At 37.6% G+C, this 18,802-nt stretch overlaps 2 protein-coding genes across 3 annotated transcripts; one reads left to right on the forward strand and one right to left on the reverse strand.

The window, feature by feature from the left end:
* The first annotated feature begins 67 nt into the window (after window positions 1-67).
* Window positions 68-9,597, forward strand: LOC21400938 (enhancer of mRNA-decapping protein 4). The gene is made up of 12 exons (XM_024165689.1): window positions 68-1,074; window positions 1,254-1,303; window positions 1,387-1,543; window positions 1,678-1,896; window positions 4,649-4,777; window positions 4,886-6,322; window positions 6,913-7,272; window positions 7,674-7,793; window positions 8,181-8,351; window positions 8,583-8,747; window positions 8,829-8,954; window positions 9,126-9,597. The coding sequence occupies exons 1-12, from the start codon at window positions 322-324 to the stop codon at window positions 9,432-9,434; spliced, it is 3,996 nt and encodes a 1,331-aa protein (XP_024021457.1). The 5' UTR covers window positions 68-321; the 3' UTR covers window positions 9,435-9,597.
* Window positions 9,598-11,259: 1,662 nt separating this feature from the next.
* Window positions 11,260-13,441, reverse strand: LOC21400939 (B3 domain-containing transcription factor VRN1). Of its 2 annotated transcripts, none has more exons than XM_024165727.1 (5): window positions 13,209-13,441; window positions 12,303-12,789; window positions 12,016-12,182; window positions 11,561-11,704; window positions 11,260-11,451 (listed from the first exon to the last, which is right to left on the reverse strand). In XM_024165727.1, the coding sequence occupies exons 1-5, from the start codon at window positions 13,377-13,379 to the stop codon at window positions 11,308-11,310; spliced, it is 1,113 nt and encodes a 370-aa protein (XP_024021495.1). In that variant the 5' UTR covers window positions 13,380-13,441; the 3' UTR covers window positions 11,260-11,307. The 2 variants fall into 2 exon arrangements, with proteins under 2 accessions (XP_024021495.1, XP_024021494.1); XM_024165726.1 differs by having other exon boundaries at window positions 11,561-11,852.
* Window positions 13,442-18,802: the final 5,361 nt, after the last annotated feature.

The raw sequence follows: 18,802 nt of genomic DNA on the forward strand, positions 1-18,802 counted from the left end.
GCGATTTTTATTTTTCCTTCTTTTCCGCCTTTTAAGGTATATACACGCATACAATAAATAACGAGTCTTCCTCCACTATTGGTCATCTTACTGGGTTTATTAGGTATCTAAAGCTTGGAATTTTATGATTGTATCCAAATCCAACCCCAGGAGAAAAAAAAAAGAGGAAATAGTGAAAAGGAAGTACCAAAAGAAGAAAAAGTGTAATCCAAATCCATCACTGGATTTTCTTTTCTCATTGGAGGAATATTATTTCCGAGCGTAATCCATAGAAATAAAAACTGGATCAGTAATCTCCAGCAAAAAACTGTTTTTCCTTTCATGGCTTCGCCTTCGCCAAGTGGTGGGGCTACTAATAATCAAAACCCAAACTTTCTTCACCATCTTCAGCAACAACAACAACAAGATTCTGGTCTCTTTGACATTCAAAAGCTCTTCAAACCCTCCTCTTCGGGCCCCACATTCCCTGTCCCCACAACCGCCAATCTCAATCACATCACTTCATCATCTCCGTCGCCGCCTCCCTATCCAACGGCCTCCGCTTCTTACCCGCCGCCCACCGGCGTCCCGCCCCACCCTTTTCTCATGCAGCCGCCGAGCCCTAGGCCGCCCTCCCCTTCCCCATCCCCGCCCTCTCCTCAACAACCGCCGTCTTCCTCTCCGAACCCCCCCAACGTCTCCAGCGGCGCTCGCCTGATGGCGCTCCTGAACTCTCCGAAGCCTGTCGATTTGCCTCCGCCGTCACCGTCGCCGTCGCCGTCTCCTTCGGCGCCGCCTTTCGAAGCGTCGGTGTCGCCGCCGACGCCGGTGAGATTGCCGAGCAGGAAGCTCCCGAGGGGACGGCACTTGATCGGCGACCGCGTCGTCTACGACGTCGACGTGAGGTTGCAGGGCGAAGCGCAGCCTCAGCTCGAGGTCACTCCGATCACCAAGTACGGCTCCGATCCTGCGCTCGTCATCGGCCGCCAAATTGCGGTGAACAGGTCTTATATATGCTACGGCCTCAAGCCCGGTGCAATTAGGGTTCTTGATATCAATACTGCTTTGAGAGCTCTGCTGAAAGGCCACACTCAGGTTAGTACTTTGTTGTTCGCACACTATGCTCTGCCGTTTACTTGCTTTAACGCCATGGAAAGAAACTACTTTTTCGCTGTTTGGAGTTTGGCATTTCTGAAAACTGCAATGAAAGTTGTCTTGGCAATTACAAATTTGATTATGTTGAATGAAATTGTATGTATTCTCTTGATTATCAGAGAGTGACAGACATGGCTTTTTTCGCCGAGGATGTTCACCTTTTGGGCAGGTATTATTTATATCTCCATGTTTCATCATTCATTTTGTGATTAGTTTCATTTAGATAATGTGACCCTTTTTGTCGGGGTCTAGTGCGAGTGTGGACGGAAGGGTTTTCATATGGAAGATTAGTGAAGGCCCAGATGAGGAAGATAAGCCTCAAATTACTTGGAAAATTTTTCTTGCCATTCAGATAGTGGGAGAGGGGAAACCAGTTCATCCACGGCTGTGTTGGCATCCTCACAAACAAGTAATCAACGTGTTTCCAGTTTATCTCATGTTATTATTCTCCGAATTTCTTCTGCATATCTGGTTTTTGGCTTTTCTAGCCTAGTTGTTTGCTATATCCCGGTTGTGACCTGATTTACAATACTTGCTTTACAGGAAATTTTGATGGTTGGAATAGGAAACTGCATCCTGAAAATTGATACATTGAGAGTTGGAAGAGGCAAAACATTTTCCGCCGAGGAACCCCTTCAATGTCCCATTGACAAGCTGGTTGAAGGGGTCCTCTTGGTTGGTAAGCATGACGCTGAGATTACTGAATTGTCAATGTGCCAATGGATGACCAGCCGGTTAGCTTCAGCATCAAATGATGGCATGGTTGGTATTTGCTTTCTTCTTTACCACTATCTCTGTGGTATTGCAGTTTGTCTCTCTTCCTAATCGTTTTTCATAAAAACAAATCAATTGGTCATACTCTATTTGCAACCAATTCAAACCTCTCACCCCCAGCTAAATATATGTGGCTTAAGCCAGATAAGTCAGATAGATTATTTCTCACTAGGTATAGAAATCGTTCTCTATGTAAGAATTGTAAAGTAATTTCTGGAGAAGTATTAGCCACCCAACATAGGTTAGTGATCTTAGATGTGAGCATTAAGCTTTGCTATAGAAGGACTAAGATAAACCACCTCCCACGAACTCGTTGGTGGCATTTGAAGGGAATAAAGCAATTGACCTTTAAAGAGAAGTTGTTAAATGAGGCTACTTGGTCATATGGTGGTGATGTAAATACTATGTGGGATGCCATGGCCAGCTACATTAGAAAAGTGGCAAAGGAGGTACTAGGGGAATCTAGAGGTAAAGGCCCCCCTGGGAAAGAAACCTGGTGGTGGAGTGAGGAAGTTCAAAAGGCTATTAGGACCAAGAGGGATTTATATAGAGATTTACCAAAGCGTAAGGATGTTGAAACTTTTAATAAGTACAAAGAAGCGAAAAAAGAAGCTAAGCGAGCAGTTGGTAAGGCTCGTTCTACTTACTTAGATGAGGTATATAGGAAATTTGGGACTAGAGAAGGATATATATAAACTAGCTAAGATAAGAGAAAGGAAGTGTCAGGACCTAAATCAACTGAGGTGTGTTAAGGATGATACGGATTAAGTTCTGACAAAAAATAAAGACATTAGGGAAAGGTGGAGGAGTTACTTTGAGAAGCTTTATAATGATGATCATGCGATAAAGTTTGACAATCTTAGGTCACAAGGAGAACCTAATGTGATGTATACAAGAGGAATCAGAGTCTTGGAAGTTAAAACTGCACTACGGAAGATGAAAACGGGGAAGGCGTGTGGGTCAGATGATATTCCAATAGAGGTTTGGATGGCGTTAGGAGATGCTGGAATTGTGTGGCTCACTGAGCTTTTTAATGAGATACTAAAGAAGAAGCATATGCCTGATGCATGGAGGAAAAGTATTCTTGTCCCCATCTTCAAGAATAAAGGAGGTGTGTTGAATTGTAACAATTATAGGGGCATAAAGTTAATAAGCCACACTATGAAACTTTGGGAGAGAGTTATCGAAAGGAGATTAAGGGCCACAACTACCATCTCATGTAATCAATTTGGCTTCATGCCAGGCAGATCAACCACGGAAGCCATTTTTCTTCTTAGAATGCTAATGGAAAGGTACAGAGAAGCCAAGACGGACCTACATATGGTCTTTATTGATTTAGAAAAGGCATATGATAGGATGCCGAGGGAAGTTTTACGGTGGATGCTAGAAAAGAGAGAAGTGCATGTGAGGTATATTAAGGTAATTAAGGACATGTACGATGGGGTGATCACGAGTGTGCGAACTGCTGGAGGCTACACGACAGAGTTCCCCATTCGGATCGGCCTTCGTCAAGGATCTGCTCTTAGTCCCTATCTTTTCTGGATGAGCTCACAAGAGAAATCTAAGATAGAGTTCCTTGGTGTATGCTTTGCGGACGATAGTTTTAGTTGATGAACATAGGGAAGGAGTTAACCGTAAGTTAGAACTGTGGAGATAGACTCTCAAGACGAAGGGATTTAAGTTAAGTAGGACGAAAACTGAATACATGTATTGTAGGTTTAGTAACTCAAGTAATCAGAGTGATGGAATTTCTTTAGATGGTGTAGAGATTGAGACTTTTAGGCAGTTTAAGTACCTTGGGTCTAATAGTGCAGTACAAATGAGATATAGAAGAGGATATTCAACATAGGATTAAGGCAGGGTGGGTTAAGTGAAAGAATGCTACGGGAGTTTTATGTGATTACGAGATGCCTATTAAGTTGAAAGGAAAGTTCTATAGGACTGTAATCCGCCTAACTATATTATATGGTAGTGAATGTTGGGCCATTAAGAGACAACATATATCTAAGATGAGTGTGACAAAAATGCATATGTTAAGATGGATGAGTGGCCATACGAGAATGGATCGCATAAGAAATGAAGTTATTCGTAGTAAGGAATAGAAGATAAGGTGCGCGAAGGCCACTTAAGGTGGTACGGGCATGTCCAACGAAGACCGCTAGAAACACCAGTTCGTGCTTGGGAGGACATTCTTATACCTAATACTAGGAGAAGGAGGGGTAGACCAAGAGTTACGTGGACCGAAGTCGTTAGGAAAGACATTCTAGATCTAGGTATTTAGGAAAATTTAATTTCGAACAGAACTGTGTGAAAAAGTGAAATCCATATAACCGACCCCAATTAAGTTGAGATTAAAACTTGTTGTTGTTGATATATATATATATATATATATATATTAACAGTGGTACTGGAGGTAATCAAATGGTACGTGCAGTCATTATAATTTTCATTTGCTGAATAATGGATAGGAAGTTATTTAGTCAACCTACTGGTATATCTGAAAAGGTGTATCTAAGGTAATTTATTATCTTTAAAGTTTGGGGCAGTGATTAATATGTAACTTTTAGCATATGCGAGTCTGCATATGATATGAATGAACAGTTGGACCTGTGTGGCTAATTTTGATTTGTTTCATGGGCCGGTTAGGTCGTAATGAGAAATGCTGGTTGATATGTGATTTAATTTTTTTCTTTAGTATTTGTTATTCATCACTCGAACACACTTTCGTATTCTGTGACAGGTGAAGATCTGGGAAGACCGTAAGGCATTTCCAACGGCTGTGCTGCGACCACATGATGGTCATCCTGTTCATTCACTGACATTCTTAACCGCCCCTCACCGCCCTGATCACATTGTGCTTATCACTGCGGTATATGCTTATATTTTCCTCCTTCAATAGTTTGATCTACTATCAAAGGCCCTTTTCTGATTGCACACATGCTGAACTATATCTTTTAATTTATTTTTCCTTTTATAGGGGTCACTTAATAGGGAAGTCAAGATGTGGACCTCCACAAGTGAGGAGGGGTGGCTCTTGCCTGGTGATGCTGAATCATGGCAGTGTACTCAGGCTTTGGAAATAATTAGTTCTGCAGCGCCTAAGCTTGAGGAGGCGTTCTTTAATCAAGTTGTTGCATTGCCTCAGGCAGGCCTGTTTCTACTCGCAAATGCCAAAAGGAATGCCATATATGTTGTACATATCGAGTATGGGCCTAATCCAGCTGCAACCCGCATGGATTACATTGCTGAGTTTACTGTAACAATGCCTATTCTGAGCCTTACCGGGACATGTTATAGCTTACCAGACGGAGATCACCTTGTACAGGTCTATTGTGTCCAAACACAAGCTATTCAGCAATATGCCTTGGACTTATCTCAGTGCTTGCCACCGCCTGTAGAGAATGTGGAATTGGAGAAAACAAAGTCTGCCACTTCTTATCCTTTTGATGTCGCTGATGTTTCTGCTCCGCTGGATGTATCCAATAAAAGTAAACCCTCTGACATGATTGTTGGGGAGGTGAGCCTCCTGCCTCATATCAGCTCTGAAAGCTCCCCCTCAGCAAGCCATCTTGTAAAAATCTCTTCGTCTGAGATTACAAGCTTGCCTGAAGGTTCTTCTTCGGGAGTGGATTTCAGGTCAATAGCTTTGACATCTCAGATTGGAGGTGAAGAAGTGAATCCACCATCACCTCGTCTTCCTTTAAGTCCGAACTTATTACCAAATTTGTCTGATTTTAGGAGTTTAACAAATGGCAGTGAGACGAGTCTATCTTGCAATGATCAGGGTGGTGATCAGCCAGGTATTGATCACTCGTTTAAACACCCTACTCATCTGGTAACCCCATCCGAGATACTATCTACAGCTGCTACGTCTTCTGAGCAGTCTCAAACTAGTCAGGGAATGAATGCTTTGGAAGCAAAGGTTCAAGATGATGTTATCAACAATGACGTGGGGAGCATTGAAGTAGAGGTTAAAGTTATTGGTGAAACAGAAGCTTGTAAAAATGATGGGAACGATGGCGATAGAGAATCCCAAAATGTTCTTGCACAGAAAAAGGAAAAGGCTTTTTACTCACAGGCCTCTGGACTTAGCTTTCAGATGGCACATGATTATCGTGTTGAAACATATATTGTGGAGGGAATTGTCAAGGCCAGTGAAGAAGTTCAAGATATGACAAAAGATGTCCCTTCCAAGGCAGGTGAATCAGAAACTCCCGTAATAACTTATGTCCAAGCTACAAAAGGGAAAAAGCAGAAAGGGAAAAATTCTCAAGTGTCTGGTCCATCTTCTTCCTTTATCCCAAGCCCTTTTAACTCCACAGATTCACCCAATGGACCTGATGGTAGTTCAGATGTCCCATCTGCGGAAGCTGCTTTACCCCAGTTATCAGCAATGAAGAATACGCTAGATCAGGTGACTTTTCGGAATATTTTCATACTATAATGATTATACAGTTTTATGAGCTTACAACTACGGATGGTCAATTCACAGTACAATAATTTTCATTTACCTGATTGCCTCTTTCCGAACTGTTCTCAACTTCTCATTAAGGGTTTTGCTTAAAAAGTAACTAAATCTCTTGCCTATGACTATGACACTCTTTTTTTTCCCAAGTGCATTGAAAATATGGGCCGTACATCACAATGATAATTATTTGTAAAAATGGATATTTACGTTTAACTCGTTAATTTGATTCACCTTGCAATCACAGTGTGTGTGGCTAAAAATATGGTTTATGCTGAACGTCAAGTGTGTAATTTCTTATGTTCCCATGGAGCCTAGACTGCTTGGAATGCCCCTGTGCTATTTAGGCTTGTAAGGAGATCTATTGTTCATCCAACTTTGGATATTCAATACTAGATAGCTCGTAGCATGTTATTAAAAGAAATTGCCATGACTTCGTTGCTTCATTAGAAACTGTAGAAATTGTAATTGACTCCGCCTGCATGATTCTATTTCTTTCACGTAATTATATATGCTTAACATTTCATTACATGTTACAGTTAATCGCTGCGCAGAAAGAACTACAAAAACAGATGAACGATATGGTTTCTGTTCCAGTTACCAAAGAAGGTAGACGACTAGAGGGATCCCTGGGCCGGAGCTTGGAGAAAGTTGTCAAGGCTAACTCAGAAGCTTTGTGGGCTCGTTTCCAAGAAGAAAATGCTAAGCAAGAGAAGTCAGAACGAGATCGGACTCAGCAATTAACAAACTTGATCACCAATTCTATAAACAGGGACTTGCCAACCATGCTTGAAAAAACTCTCAAGAAGGAAGCAGCAGCCATTGGACCAAATGTAGCTCGTTCAATAACTCCAGTCATGGAGAAAACTGTATCTGCAGCTATTACAGAATCTTTCCAGGTTTGAATAGTTAATCTTTTAAATTTTAACTGTTTGAAGGTTTTCTTGGTGCTCTGGATAGCTTTGTTTGCCTGTGTTCCTTTTCTTGGAGAAGTCCGTTGTAAATGGAGCCCTTGCACGAAATATTGCCATTTCCAACACATAACAGTGAATAATTGGAAGATGCATACGCCATAAAACCTTGAATATACTTTAAATATTTTCTTAAATTAGGTTATCAGTGCCTGAAAGACGCATTTCTTTTCCTTGGACTGCCTTGTTTCCCATATGGTTCCAGTCTAAAGTCTAAATGATATGATGGGTTTGCTTATTGAAATGTTTTCCTAAACTGCACGTTCTAGTCGTAATAAAGTTTGTTAGCAGATAAATTTCTGATTTTTTTTTTTTTAAATATACTGCAGAAAGGAGTAGGAGAAAGGGCAGTGAATCAATTGGAGAAAACAGTTGGTTCAAAACTTGAAGCCACATTGACCAGGCAAATCCAAACACAATTTCAAACTTCTGGGAAGCAAGCTCTTCAGGTGATTTCTAGTTCATAACGAATCCTTGTTTTTTTCACCAATTATGTAATCTCTTTTGCCATATTATTTTGGTTCTCTATTTAGTTTGAACCTTTACTCTTAAGGTGTTGATATAACTGTCATCCCTATGGTGTTAGTTTGTCTGCTCTCATCGTCGTCATCATGGTTGTTTTATTGTTATCTCCGTAGCATAACCATGTTTAGAAATGGACTTCAAAGTACATATCGAAGTTTAACATAATAGATCTTTTCCAGTTTTCTCTTGTCGGTTTGAGCTATGAGAGGCATTTTTCTTGCATATTACAACGATATAAATGGTCGAATTTTGTATGCAAGTTTATTGAACCTATTCACTTCTGATCATAATTATGGAATCTAATATTGCAGGATGCATTAAGGTCAAGTTTGGAAGCTTCTCTTATTCCCACGTTTGAGATGTCGTGCAAAAATATGTTTGAACAAGTTGATGCCACATTTCAGCAGGGGTTTATCAAACATTCAAGTGCTGCTCAGCAGCAGTTTGAGTCCACACATTCTCCGCTGGCTGTTGCTCTGAGGGTATGTTTAACTTAACAGAGTATTCTAGTTTGAAGCAGTTCGGATATCTTCTCTTTCTATATGATACTTTCTTTGAACTTTTACATGCTTTGTCTCCGGTGCGTGCTCCTTTGATTGATTTTATCATCCTTTTCTGTGTCATTGTTATTTGCTATTATTACGGTTTCTACTATTCTTTTATGTGTTTCACTCTAAATCTGTCTTGTCACGCATTCTCACTTCACTTCTCAGGATGCTATTAATTCGGCATCGACAATAACTCGAACTTTGAGTGGAGAACTGGCTGATGGGCAACGTAAGCTGCTTGCCTTTGCAGCTGCTGGTGGTAGCTCAAAAGCAGCAAATCCCTTGGCAACGCAGTTGAGCAATGGACTACTTGGTCTACACGAAATGATGGTCTCTCTCTAACTCTCTCTCTCTCTCTCCAAGCTATTTTTCCAGAGATCTAACATTTGGATGGTCATATCTGTACTTCAGGCTGAAGCACCTGTTGACCCGATTAAAGAACTGTCTAGGTTAATTGCGGAGCACAAATTTGAGGAAGCATTCACCGGAGCACTGCACAGGAGTGATGTGTCCATAGTTTCCTGGTTGTGTTCTCAGGTATTCTATGCTTTTACTTACATCTTATGTGTAGAAGTATTAACTGCATCACTCTCTGTAGTTTTTAGCTCTATAGATGCTAGTTAGTTAGGCAGATGGTCACAAAATGGTTTGATCTTACCCACTTATCGATTTGGTAACTCTAATCAAGTCTTCTTCTTCTTTCACCAGATTGATTTACAGGGCATTTTATCACTAGTGCCACTCCCTCTAAGCCAAGGAGTACTGCTTGCCCTTCTCCAGCAGTTGGCATGTGACATTAACAATGATACACCGAGAAAGCTAGCATGGATGACGGACGTGGCCGTAGCCATAAATCCGACGGATCCGTTGATCGCGATGCATGCCCGGCCAATTTTTGAACAAGTCTATCAGAGACTTGGTCATCAACGAGCTCTACCTACTACATCTGCTCCAGATGCAAATAGCATCCGACTTCTTATGCATGTCATCAACTCTCTGTTAATGAGCTGTAAATGATTATTTTGCCCTTATCTGTTAATGATAATTGGACCTTCGTTGTATAGAAATCTAGGAAATTTAGTCGGGAGAAGAATAAGTGCGTGCATTGTGCTTGTATTGGATGATATGTAAAATTGTCGGTTAATGTTTTTATGGCATTTTGATCGTAGGTACTCTTTTATGCGTCCTGCATCGGTAATTGATATGGCCTTGAATTTGTGGAAGAGATGTAAAGTAGAATTGGTAAAAAGAATATCAGCAAAATTAGAGCATTTTTTCTTTACTTTTTTGTTTCAATAGAAACGACATGAAATCCCGAAGCATGAGCGAATTGTCGAAATTCGAATATTTTCTTAAACAACAAAATGTAATACCAGAAACGACATATAGTTTAACTACAAAGGATTATAAACTAACTATTAGTTGTGTGCTTAAAAACAATTTTCTTAAAACACGTTGATATTGAACAAGAACAAATTGTCGTTTTCTGTTCTCTACTGCAAACCATTAACGTCAAGCAAAAAAAGCTGCATATTAAAAGATATACAAAAAATTTTCAAACACCAGCCAAACGCATTACCGGTTATTCTTTTTCTTTTTTAATAGGTTATTGGTTATTGTCCATTTTAAAACCGAAAATATAAAAAGCATGTCGTTGTAGGACCAGAGGATGTGAATTTAGTAAACAGCAGGAAAACGACAATGAACTTTCAAACTCAAAATCCGTCTCTCAGCAACACTTTTTCCAAATATTACTCAGATAATTATAAAATGGTGAGGACATGTCGTTTACCCACATAACGACAATAAAATATAAGATAATAACGATAAGACGTTTTCCCTCATAAACGACAATAAAATATAAGATAACAACGACTTGTCGTTCACCCTCATAAAACGACATCAAAACGTAAGACAAAAACGACATGCAATTTAATTGACTTAAACGACAGCGACAATAAATTAATACATGCTGTTAAAAAATTAATGAGATCTTTGATTAAGAACTTTGTCAAAAAAAAAAAAAAAAAAGAGATCTTTGAGTAAGAACAAATTTTTGTTCTCTTCCGTAAGGCTGCAATCCATAAATGTATACGACAATTCTTTTTATATATTATTAAGCGCATAGTTGCTTTTGTTTGTCGTTAAGATTTTTTTTTTAGAATCATAATTAACGGTTAATACTAGAAGCTTTACATAATCTTTGTCAAAAAAAAAAAAAAGAAGCTTTACATAATAAAAACAAGCATGCCGTTGTGGGAAGTAACAACTGCAAACCAAATAACTCGTCATTTTAGTACACAACGGCTGGAAAACGACGATAAACTTTATAAACTCAACAGAGTAAAAAGCATGTCGTTCTAGGACAAGCGGCGTGTCATTTTAGCACATAAACAGCAGGAAAACGACAACAAACTTTCAATCGCTAAATGTGATATCGCTTGTAGGTAGCAACACTTTTTCCGACCAAAAACGCCTTTCAACACCGGCTCTGCAATCTAATCCGTAATACGGGTTCAAAATATTTCCCTCCAAAAAGTAAGCTGCACATGCTGTACAATTAAGATGGTAAAACAACAATCGCTATTAAACTCGAGAGGATAAATGCTAATTAAGTCCAAAATTACGTGTGTAATATAACTTATAATTTGAGAGCTTGACTAGAGAAACATATTTGCACCAAAAAAAAAAAAAAAAAAAAGTTAGCCAAACCATATTTCATTGTGTGAAGGGATTATTATGACTTGAAGCATACCTGCACTAAATGAGCTGAGTTTCAGTACTTGTTTGATGATTGTTCTCAAGCATATTTGAAATCAAACTCTCATATTCTGTATTCTCCTTTTTTTTTTTTTTTGCTAAAATCATATTCTCTAACATCGGTTTCCCCTTAGCAATGCCGCTCCTTCCTCTGCAATATGGTCCACCGGGGACTGCATATTGCAGGTTTCATCCTTGTATGACGAACTTGCTGTTTTAGATATTGCACTCGGACTTTTCTCCCGCTGGTCTTGATTAGCTGTATTCTTGTCAGCTGAAAACCAAGAGGCTGATAAGTAAGTAATTTGTGTTACATTAATAAGATATATAGACCAAATTTATACTTAAAGCACCTTCCGCAATTATTGGTAATTCAACTTTACCTTGGGATGGTTGGCTGTTTTGATAATCTCCACCTCGGTCAATGGCAACTTTGAAAGAGATTTCTTTTTCGTTTTTATTAGTGAGCTCAAATATACAAACATCCCCGATTTTTGGATCATTGTCCTCAACAAATTCCCTCCAACCTGTTCTTAGGAAATAAATTTTTCTGTCACTTAAGCCAATCAGTCGGACATAAAGCTCTACAGTCCAAGTCCTCCCATCCGAAACATAAAGAGTAGCAGCACCATCAACTTTATAGAGATGTTGAAACCAAAAATCTATTGGAAAAACCTAAATCATCAAATAAGTGAAAGAAAGAAAGAAAAGCCCCTATGAGAACACATATTGAGGGACAAAGGAATGCAAATACAATGATATTTAGCAAGTATCTTTATCAAATACTACAAGTAAACAAAATCTATGTAACTATAGTAAATTTGGAAAGAAAGCTTACAAATTCATAACGATTATGAAGATGCCCTCTTTGCATGACAACCTTGAAATGTGGATATTGAGAAGTGAAATCTTTAGTCCTAGATAGAGCTTTGTCCTTTTCAGCTTTATTCAGGGGGCGCTGCTTCGGCACTGCACGAACTTGAGGTTTTGCCCTGTGACTCTCAACTGCAATCAATAAAATAGATAACACAACATCGAAGGCAAAAAATTGAGCGCTAACATGAAATTAGGATTAAAAAAAAGGAAGGGGGGAAAAAACTTAGGAAGGTCAAAAGTTTTACATGCCTTCTATTTCTTTTGACTCACAACTATGCGGCTGATTTCCTCTGTTCATTGGATTCTCTGGATTTATTTCACGACTACCACATTGAGTAGGAGCAGCTCTAAGGTTTTTTTTCATTCTTTTCTGAGCGCAAGGAAATGGTGGCGGCGATTTCTCGTTTGCTTTAACACAGGAAGAGGCATCATCGATGTCGGTCTCCTTAATAGGGGTTGAATTAAAATTTGAAATAATGAGAGGGTAATCTATCTCCAATCCATTAGTACCAATTATGACCACATCAAATTGAGAACACCCTTTATAACTAAAGATCAACGTCTGTCCATTCTCTAAGGAGAAGTAGTGAGCAAATTCCAGCCAGCCTTTGGCAGACCAAACATCACCATCATATTTTGTTAACCATATTTTCCATTTTGTACCATTCGGTACCTTAATACCTACTGGATTCGACAAAGTTTTTCCATACTTCTTCGTAAATTCCTTGGGAATTCTCTGCATAATGAAAGCGAAAAAAATCACTTGAGTATTGGATCAAAGTACAAATTTTATCTTATGTAAGAAAGAAATCCTGTCGATTCTTGGTAACAAAAAACCTAAATGGTTCCACTAATGAAGGTATGTGACTAACTTTTGCCGCGAAAACATATAATAGATTTTAAGTTCAACCCTTTTACTAAATTTCTAAAAGAAAGTTATGCAGATACATATTCCAGCAAAAAAAAAAAGAGTTAAGAATATGCATCAAAATGGAAGATTTTACTAATATCTAGAAAAAGGACAGTATTTTTTTTTTTTTGGTAATATTCTTGACGAAAAACAATACAACGATAAAGAAGAAGCAATAGAGATGATATTCAGAACATATTCATATATATATATATATATATATATATATATATATTTGTGCTTACGAGCTTGTAGTCGAGAAGAGTGTTGTATGAAACCCTGGTCAGAAAGTGAGGAGTGACAGGGGAAATGTCTTTGAGCTTACGAACTCGGGGGTGAACATAGGGCGCCACTGTTGAACGACGAATAGGTTGGAGTTTGCAAACGCCTTCCCTTTCAGCTTTGTGGATACTCATGGCGGTTCTTTAGTGTCAGTAGCCAGTGAAAGAGGGAATTCATTAGCTGTGTATTAGAAATGGAGCTTTTATTTTCCTTTTTTTCCCCTTTTGAGTACTCTACAGAATTATGGAATATTGTATTTATTTAAAATAAAAATACATATAATCTATTTTTTTATGGGGAACAAATATATCATCTATTTTCGACCAAATTGAATATATATACTAAAATATATCTCATTTATTTTGAACCATACTATTTTTTTTTTTTTTGACTATTTAAAAAAACAAAATTTACCGAAAATTTCAGAAAATCTAAGAAGAAAATTAAGAAACACCAAATCCTTCTCCGAAGATCTATGCTCAGGTCATGATATTTAAAACGCACTTAAAATATTCTCGTATAAATTTGATGAGATTTCAATAAAGGGCACTTAAATAAATTGTATATTATTTAAGTATACTCAAAATGTGTACATTCATATTTCTTTCTCATTCTAACAAGCACTTCGTTGCAGGGATTAACGACATCACCCAAACGACGTGTCATTTATTTTGACGAAAACGACATGACATTTCAGAGCAGGAAAACGACAAACTTTAAAATGAGATGTCGTTTGTAGTAGCAACACGTGTTTCCGACCAAAAATAACGGCCAACAAATGTACGATAATAGGCGAGAAGAGAATGAAATATAAATACGGTTCCTGAGTGATCAAACAAACGTACAATTTCACAACATTCTCTTAGGATTTTTCTACGTAATTTTCTTGGAATTTACTCCCATTTCGGAAGTAAAGATGTAATTGTTCTAATATGTACCAAGAAACTTGTTGAGAAAAATCGCAAATATATTTATTACAATCAAGTAATATAATAGTGGATAAGAGTATCATCTTACGAAGAGGATTGTTGTTTATAAATTATCAAAATTATAGTAATTTCAATTTTATTTAAATAATCGAAAAAATAGTTTATAAAATTAAGTAAGGTAAAATTATAAGAATTAAATAAATTAAACTCAATAGATTAAGACTCTAGGATTTCTGATTTCACCAAAATTAATCATGTTCAAATTCCATAATTCAAGAAAATTAACATTCAATCGTATACTGACAGTAATTTCTCTAAAGCAATTATTATTCTTTCTCAAGCAACAATAATTTTAATCCAATAAGCAAACTCTACATCTCTGTCAGACATCTAAACCTGTTAAAAATCATTAAGTGCAAGAAATTCAAAAGAACTGCACAAGCATCATAGATATCTCTATCATATGAACAACTCATGGTATTTTAATTAAGAGCTTATTTAATTATCACTTCCCGGTCTCAAATCAAATACAAAATCATGTAATAGTTGGCCAAACAATCACAAGCATTAAGAATAAATTGAAATACTCAGCATATATGGATTATACATCAATTACTTAAAAAAAATATTGAGAATCTAAACATTCATAATTCGGCTACATCGTAGCCCTAGAAAAAGAAATTAATTCATCTCTAAACAAAATAAATTCCTAAACAGAGTCTTAATCATTGGAAATGAAAGAAAAGAACTAGTTTGGAGTTGAATTGAAGTGTCTCCGTCTATGGATTTTAGCCGTTGTTCTTCTTCGTACTCAATTCTCCTTTTTCTTCTTGAATCTCCTCTCAAAAGTCAGTTGTCACCACAGTCCAAAAGTCCCTTTAATTGCCCTAGAATCATCTATTTATATGTTTTGGAGCATTAGGATCAAAACGAGTAAGTTTTCTCACGATTTGCCTTGAAAACGTGTCTTTTCTCGCGTCGTAGCGCCACGGCGCTGAGTTCCTAGCAATGCGGCACTGGCTGTACAAAAATCAGCGCCAGTCGTCAGTTTTTATAGCGCTGCAGTGCTGTCATGGGCGCCAAAACGCTACCCTTTCTGTCCAAATGTACTGGTTCTATAAAACTCAACGCCAAAACGCTACAAATTGGCGCCTAAACGTTGTGTTTGTTGTCTTTTTTTCACCACAAGTTGTCCAAAACCTTCCAAATCATAGACTTTCACCTAACCTTCAAACAACAAATAAAAACACACATAAAAACTAACAAAAACCTCAAAAACCAACTAGATATTAAGTGTAAAATGATACTAAAAGAGCGAGTAAAACTCACTCATCAAATACCCCCAAACTTAATATTTTGCTAGTCCTCGAGCAAAACAAAATTGAAAGAAAGAACACTAAAAGAAAAAACAAAAAGTAAAAACACAAGTTATACGAAACATAAATAAATGAAACTTTGCTTGAGTATTGATCTGGCATTGTTTCATAAAAATGCCTGAAAGATCTCACATAAGTTACAGCTCAAGAAAGAATTTAAACTTTTTGAAAGTTTATAATTTCAACTCAAATGCTAATCTCACCCCCACCTAAGACTCCTTATGTGTGTGTGAATTATCAATTACACATACCCAAATGCAACTCAGATGAGTTTATGCAATTAAGTGAATCGAGGTAGATCTCTAAATAAAGAGGATTTTTTGAACTCCATAGGCTTGCTTTTCTTATCACTCTCCACTGATGTCGGTCAACAAACCACCAAGGATCAATATGACTTTATTAAGCTTGAATTGAATGGCTATGGATTAAGGTAGGATAAAAGGATATCAATAAGGCTCTAAATTCCCTAAACTCATCAATTACTCTAGGATCCTCTTGTAGAACTTATAACTCAATATCCCAATACATTTGCCATTTGCCATCAACATTCTTGTCCCCACTCTTTATTTCTTTCTCTTTTTTTTTTTCATTTTTGTTTTTGTTTTGTTTTTTTTTATATACGACAAATATAGAATTTCATTAGAGACATCAAATAAATTATAGAAAATATCAATACACCTTCTAATTCTAAGCATAACTCAACGTGCATCCTAATCAACAAGCTTAAGGGAAAGGGTGAATGATAGGATTTATTTAAAGGCTAAGTTAATAATGTGGATGACAAAGAAAAGTTTAATCAGGCTCAAAGAGGTGACTAGGGATATTGTTATAACAGGGTAAGCTCAAACGACTCAAACGATCCAAATGGCCTAAATCATTTTCTTAGTGATAAATTGCCTGGGATTTCACCTCGAGTGATAATCAACAAGTTCTAGAGTCTAGTGAGATCTTAAGAAACACAAAATTCACATAAACTTTCTCTAAGTTCACAAAATGGCCAAGTGCTCTTAGTTATGTGCTCAACAATGCAAGGAAATCATAAGTAGAGCAAAACCAACAAACAAGTGAAGCACACAAACAATCAAATTATTCATTGTCTCCCAGAAGCCATAGTTAAGTTCAATCGTTGTCTCATCATCAGCCGGGGGCGAAACAAGCCGAACCAAAGCTTAAGTTTTTTTTTTATTTTTTTTAAATTGAAAACCAATCTAAAGAAATTAAATTCAAGTCAAATAGAATAAAATAAGACAGGCATATAACTCCCCCAAACTTAAAACTAACATTGTCCTCAATGGAAAAATAAAACAAGAGAGTGTAGAGGACTTCCCTGAGTAGTTGTCAATCAGTGTCTTCATTCGGTGTAAGAGGTTCGGAAGTTGCAAGGAATTTTTTTTTTACGGAGGCAGTGCCAAGGCGCTCCATGGTAGCGCCAAAGCATTATACGTTCTGCCACTTTTGCCCAAAAGGCTCTATTTTAAGCACCAAAGCGCTCTCCCAAACTTAAAACTAACATTGTCCTCAATGGAAAAATAAAACAAGAGAGTGTAGAGGACTTCCCTGAGTAGTTGTCAGTCAGTGTCTTCATTCGGTGTAAGAGGTTCGGAAGTTGCAAGGAATTTTTTTTTTTTACGGAGGCAGTGCCAAGGCGCTCCATGGTAGCGCCAAAGCATTATGCGTTCTGCCACTTTTGCCCAAAAGGCTCTATTTTAAGCACCAAAGCGCTCATATGAGCGCCAAACGCTACTGCTGATGCCAAATCCGTGCTTTCATGCATGCTTGAGCTTCATTTTAATTGCAAATCCTTAGAGCAACCCCCAAACTTGTTTATTAACCTATCATTTAATTTAAAACACAATGAGTAAACCGTAAATAAAATAAATTAAAAAAAATCTAAGGAATAGTGAATAAGAGAAAAGATTTTAGAAGGCTCAGGTTGCCTCCCGAGAAGCACTTAGTTTAACGTCATCATGCCAACATCTTACTTTTTATGGTGAGTTCAGGAGAATGGTAGTCTTTTTTTTTATCAAACCCACCATTAATATATGACTTCAAATGTTGTCCGTTGACCTTGAATGTTCCCTTTGTATCATGAGTGACTTCAACTACTTCATAGGAAAATACTCTCACCACGGTAAATGGCCCTGACCATTTGGACTTGAGCTTTCCTAGAAATAAGCGCAGCCTTGAATTATAGAGCAACACTTGTTGGCCCGGCCTGAACTCTTTTCTTGAAATGTGCTTGCCATGCCAAGCCTTAGTTCGCTCCTTTTAAATCTTGGCTTTCTCATATGCATCATTACGAAACTCATCCATCTCATTAAGCGTATGTGGTTTCTCAATTGATGGAAGAGGGTGTGATGGGCCTCGTCCCAAAGCTTCAAAGTACCTCCAATTGTTAGGTCCGGAAGAATCCATCCAATGCACAAACTCCATAGCTTTATGATCTTATATTGCAATAGTTTCCGGATATATTAGACAAGCTTCCAAAGGCCCTTGAGGTTGGCCAAGATGCTCAGTGACCAATGTGTTAATTGTTTCAATTTGAAAACAACTATTACTCGCTTGCGGGTATTTGAGAGCATTTAATACATTGAAAATCACCTTCTCCTCTTGTACTCTTAGGCAAAGTTCACCCTTTTGCACATCAATAAGAGCCTAACCGGTTGCTAAAAATGGTCTCCCAAGTAAAATGTGATATGAACCACGCCAACAACGTGATGAAACCCGAAACCAAATATGGAATTATGATTCAAGATCTTCAAGAATTGATGGAAACCGTGACCCGTTGCTTAGCAAAGCAAGAACCTTGGTATGGTGAAGATGCCACAAACGAGTATGGAAATCCGTTTGATAAGTCAAGCTTGAACACCACAAGGAAACCTTGATAAGTTCGGAATAGTTTCTTTAAGAACTCAAGAAGAATATCACACAATATGAATAAACATCAAAACTATTTTCATTATCTAAAATTTAGCCTTAAATAGCCGAAAATAACATGAATAGTTTTTAAAAATTGTAAGTCTTAATCTACACTTAATGAGGTAGACACGCCTAAAACAAGATAAACATAAACAAGATAACACACCTAAAAGCAAATCCTAGGAAGGAATCTGAATTTGACTTCAACTCCTTCCTTGTAACACGCCTACTATGAAATTTAAATGTTAAATTGAAACTTAAATCTAAAAAGATAAGATTATGAGGAAATCAAATCTTGATCCGCCATCTTGACTTGATCCTTTGCTGGAAACA

Source organism: Morus notabilis, unplaced genomic scaffold, assembly GCF_000414095.1.
Source record: "Morus notabilis unplaced genomic scaffold, ASM41409v2 Scaffold1315, whole genome shotgun sequence".
NCBI classification, from domain to species: Eukaryota; Viridiplantae; Streptophyta; class Magnoliopsida; order Rosales; family Moraceae; genus Morus; species Morus notabilis.